We start from the raw sequence: 5,167 nt of genomic DNA, 5'->3' as shown, positions 1-5,167 counted from the left end.
CAATGTAACACTTGACAATAAACTAAGACTTATGTATAGATTAGGGAAGTGTTTTACGAATTGCTTGCTTGATTTGCAGTATAAGCATGGTAATGCTCACGTACATGAAATGATAAGTGCAGCTTGTATTTAGTTAGAATAATAATATACAAGAATTAAGCTATTTCCTAAGACCCTAATGTTCCCATTGCTACATTAAGTCATTAACTCCTGCTATTTCTGATGCTATATTAGTACTCATCATTTTCAACTTTACATTAATTGCATAATATCATCTCCAAATGTGACATGCACAGAAAATGGGTCCGTAGTAAACTGAGCTACCTTTTGGATTTATTTGGAAGCATATACTATCTACATTGTCTGGTAGCTAATTGGATGTGGAAATGTCTGTTTGATGTCTTTGGGGAATATTGTCTCCTAACTGTTTAGAAACCTGGACGGTTTTAAGGATTTAGAAGAAAAGAGGTTAAGATCTTGTATAACTGTGCTATCATGCATTTCATCTAGTTTGAGTGGAATACTGTTTTTTCAAGGAATTTCATTGTTGTGGGATAGAATAAGGTTTTAACTTCTCTTTGGTATTCAGCACATTTTTTTAAAAGGGGATTGCTGTTTCAGACTTACGGAAATTGGGCTGCCATTGTGCAATTCCACTCTTGAGTTTTCTTCTGCTGCTTTCTTTGTAATTTTCTCTATTTGTAGTTTTCTGGTGGATGATATCTTATGCTCCTATCTTTTTTGTCGTCTGTCTTATTGAAATTATGTTTCTATAAAAACAATAAAAAATAAAACAAAGATTTAAATATTACCACGCTTGTATACGGTGCACCCTAGGTTCCTAAAATGGTCACTTTTCTGAATTTAACTTCATTATCATGTAATTGAACCAATGTGCCTAAAGATTTATTACTGAACATGGCAGGACTGGACATGGTCAGTGGGATGCAACCCTTTCTCTGTTACATCACAAGGCTGGCACATTTCACGCTTCCAGTCTGATTCAATTGCTCGGAGTTATGTCATCACAAGTCTTGAAGAATCAATACAACTTGTTAATTCAGCCATTCATCTTCTATTAATGGAGGGTACTAGTATCCTTGCTGTTTAGTTTGCAGCCAATTAGTGGTAGAGAAATTACCATGTCCTGAAGATATTATTGAGGTCATAGTACTAATGTGGATGTTGTTATTTAATTAAATAATGCTGCAATTCTTTGTTTGAGGATGAGCCTCGTTGCAGTGGTAAGGTTGCTTGCCTTATTATCTAGAGGTCATGAGTTCAAATCTTGGAAACAACCTCTTTGCTTGCTGGGGTAAATTTGCACATATACCCTTCTCAGACCTCATTAGTGGGAGCCTTGTTTACTGGGCCGCCTTTTATTGTAGTGCATTTCTTTTATTTCTCATATGAATTGTCTGTTATTGATTACTTAACAATATGAAGCTGGAAAAACTTTCAAGATTTTCCAGTCCCAGGAGCCCGAGCTTGTAAAGAAGTACAATTATGTTGTTAGCCTTTGGAGAAGGGTGAGACAGCTTCTATTTGATTTACAATTTTATTCGTAAACAGTCCAGGGCATTAACGAGTCATGAATGGTGTATTTTCAGGTATCAACTGTTACAGGAGAAATGCGTTATGTTGATGCATTGACGCTATTAAACACCTTGGAGGATGCATCCAAAAGGTTAGGCACTGGAAACTACTCTGCAATGTGCTCTTTTATAGAACAAGAAACATAAGTATGAAGAGAGAGAATATGAGAGAAGATAAAATAAAATATCGTAAAACCATAACAAAGAAAAAATTATCTGTGATGCTCACCAATCTTTCTCCTAGACTAGCAGAGAAATCACTTTGATAAAACCTCAGCATACACTAATTATTCTAAAAGATCCACACAAATGTTTAGCAATTGGACACTAAATATATAAATGGATGCTAGGCTGTGAATTAGAGATACAACAACAATCAAGCATTAATTTCACTAGATGAGGTCAGCTACATGGATCATACGACGTCATAATGCTCTATTATAAATCGTGTTCACTGACAAAGCATGCGATTAGAGATACGCTAAGTTTAAATGTTAGGATAGAAAAGTTTGTGTTGTCGGGGCAACCTGTAAGCAGGGATTTAAATAGCGGACATCTCGGATATGCTGTGGCAACACATAGATGGTCCTTATTTGGGATCCTGTTGGCAAGGACCTTATTTGCCCATTTCAGGTGGTTCCCCACCAGAACCTTTTTCTCCAGTAAAAATTTGTGACTTATCTGTAGGGATAATAAAATGGTGGCCAAGCAAGTAAGATGGTAATGCAAATCCTTAATAGTTTCCCCATTAGTTTTTCTTGATCTCTATCTATCTCTAGTGGTTAGACTATCTCTATTGACATGTAGTTCCCGCTCAAGTACTGATTTCACCTCTGCCTTCTCGTATAAAGCTTGCTTAATAATCTTCAATGGCCTGCCTTGTTGCGCATGTGGACAGCCCCCGTACCATTACTGGATGCATCCCATCATCCTTTAATTTTTCTTGGTCACAACAATATGCCACCACCCACAGCCACCCTCCAGAAACCTTACCTGACTTATCATGTCCCAAAAGCCTACCGTGCCATCTGTTCTGCTGTAGTCTAGCCACCAAAGGCTGCTTTTTAGAGTGCCAAGAAATCAAATCAGGACCTACTAATATCCATGAGAATAAAACTGTTGTGGATCTTTGATCATTAGGGTCTGTTAAAGGTGAGTGCAAATATCATAGATTTGACTGATTATATAAGGCCTTAAATTAAAATGATTTACAATTCCAAGGTATGTTTAAAATGATTATTAGAAGCTAGATTACTTTCTATTAACTGTATGTTCCAAAGCAATTTCATTTTTTGGGTGAAAACTATGATCCTTTCCCTTAACACAACCCCTCTTGCAGGTTTCTTGATCAAGTTAATGCAACTATTGCCCTTCTTCATCCAATTAACTGTACAAGAGAGAGAAAATTACATATGGTGTTTGACATGACAACAGTGCCTGCTTTCTTTATTGTTCTAGGGTGCCTTTATATGGTATTGAGGCCTAGGCGACCAAAACCAAAGATTAATTGAGATTTAGGCTGCTATTATGAAATGTAATTAAAGTAGTAGGATGTGGGGTTTGTGGAAAGAATTTACAATTGTAGTAGGATTGTAGTAGAAGAAAAGAGATTTAAGGAGTCCATGCTATCATCTGTAAAAAACTTTCAATTTTCAAGCTCCTTAAATTTTTAGATTAATATTTTTCAAGTGAAGTCTATAGACTTCAGAATTTAAGATCCATTAGAGACCAACTTCAATGTTGGCTTCATGGTTTGACTTCAATAATTGTCTTATCTCTATTGTGTCAAGTAGTGACAATTTTCTATAATCCAAAATCCTTTCAAATCTAAGAAAATTATATCTATACAATTTCATCCATTAAAGTTGATGGATTTAAATGAATATAATCCAATGAATAATTTTTGTACTGAATGTATTTGAATCGATTCATAATATGTAATGAATATCTATGGATATATCCATTTCGATGAATATCTAATCCATCCAAAAAACATTCAGAAACAATGGTATTCTTTGGTTTTTAATTTTATTAGTTAAACTCTTATGTGCTTCTCATTTTCACTTTGATTTTTTTATTAAATTAAGATCTATTACAAGACATGTTGATGGGTTAGTATTATATTTTGTTTTCAAATACACAACATATATAAACATTTGCTAATACAAAATTTAAACGTATCATGCTTGTGGATAATGTAAATTTTTTTTTTTTGAAAGTAGAGTTAAATGTTTCTTAAAAAAATTAAAAAGTTGTTCAAAAAAATGATTATTAGAAGTTTTTTTAAAAAAGTGATTTTTGACAATGTTTTATTGTATTAGTGGTTTTTAAAAGAATTATTTTCTTCAAAAGTGTTGTTAGTTACAATTAAAAAATCAAATAGATTGAATATTTATTGAGTCAAATTCATGAAAATGGAGTCATGAATTGATTGGATGAATTGTAATTCATCCACCAAAATTTGGATATGGATAATTTAAAATATGGTTTAAATGGATTTATATGAATTGGTAAATGACTTATCATCCATCTAAAACTGCTGGCCAAGGTTGATGAACGTTCTTATTTGGGGGCATGTCACCAAATAGGAATTATCCATCCCTTAGTCTGGTAGAGAAACAAAAAATAAAATATTACAGGATTGGAAAAGGAGAGAGAACCAAACATAAATTGATTCAAGAAATCCTAAATTAATTATAGAAAAAGTGATCCCAAATTAATAAAAAAATGTATCTAGAAATGGAAGGAAATTAGTCAAAATTAAAAAAGTTATTGATAATATAGATGTATGGATATAGTCAATTTAGTAAAGTTGTATCATTGAGGGTGAATTGTGATTTAAGTTCTTTAAATTGTTGGAATATATAAGGAAATATAAAATAAACTTTGATATGCATTTAAGAATGAAAATGGTGTAGTAATCCAACCCAATACAACTCAAAATGGATTGTTATTTTTTTGTAGGAACTATTAATAGTGTCTTTATTTTATAGGTAATGAACTAATTTCTTTTCGGTGCATGATTTCTCTTTCCAACAAGTATCTCAAAAATTCGAGCGTGACTTCACACTACTGGATCAATATCTTGTTTATAGACTGAATTGTTATGATTCAAAATAAAGTGATGAAAATAAACTTTAATCAGGATTCAAGGTTCAAGGTTAGGGGTTTCAGGTTTCCATTTCGGGTTTAGGATTTAGGGTTTAGGGTTAGGGCCTGGGGCTCCAAGTTTAGGGTTTTAGGTTTCGGGTTTCAGGTTTAGGGTTCACTGTTCAGGGTTCAGGGATCAAGGGTCAGGGTCCAGGGTCCAGGGTCCAGGGTCCAGGGTCCAGGGTCCAGGGTCCAGGGTCCAGGGTCCAGGGTCCACGGTCCACGGTCCACGGTCCACGGTCCAGGGTTTAGTTGGTTTTAGTGGTTTAGGTGTTAAGTGTTTATGGTTGTAGTGTTGTAGGAGTTTTAGTGTTTTGTGGTTAAAGTGTTTTGATGATTGTGGATGATCCGTACCTCCGATTGCAGTGATTCTTTTTGCGTTGTTCTCCATTTTTCGTCGCGGATTTAGGGATGTTTAGGGT

General features: G+C 34.3%; 1 protein-coding gene across 1 annotated transcript in view; it reads left to right on the top strand.

Moving 5' to 3' along the window:
• LOC109344415 overlaps positions 1–3,244 on the top strand; it is a 23,875-nt gene extending 20,631 nt beyond the window's left edge. The window contains exons 22-25 of the mRNA XM_019583213.1: positions 926–1,094; positions 1,447–1,529; positions 1,611–1,687; positions 2,935–3,244. Coding sequence (XP_019438758.1) covers positions 926–1,094; positions 1,447–1,529; positions 1,611–1,687; positions 2,935–3,106 — 501 coding nt within the window. The 3' untranslated portion in view covers positions 3,107–3,244. The remainder of the gene's footprint in view (positions 1–925; positions 1,095–1,446; positions 1,530–1,610; positions 1,688–2,934) is intronic.

This window comes from Lupinus angustifolius, chromosome LG03 (genome assembly GCF_001865875.1).
Source record: "Lupinus angustifolius cultivar Tanjil chromosome LG03, LupAngTanjil_v1.0, whole genome shotgun sequence".
In the NCBI taxonomy this organism is placed as follows: Eukaryota; Viridiplantae; Streptophyta; class Magnoliopsida; order Fabales; family Fabaceae; genus Lupinus; species Lupinus angustifolius.
The sequence above is the reverse complement of the archived record's forward strand: the minus strand, read 5'-3'. Positions and strand labels throughout refer to the sequence as shown.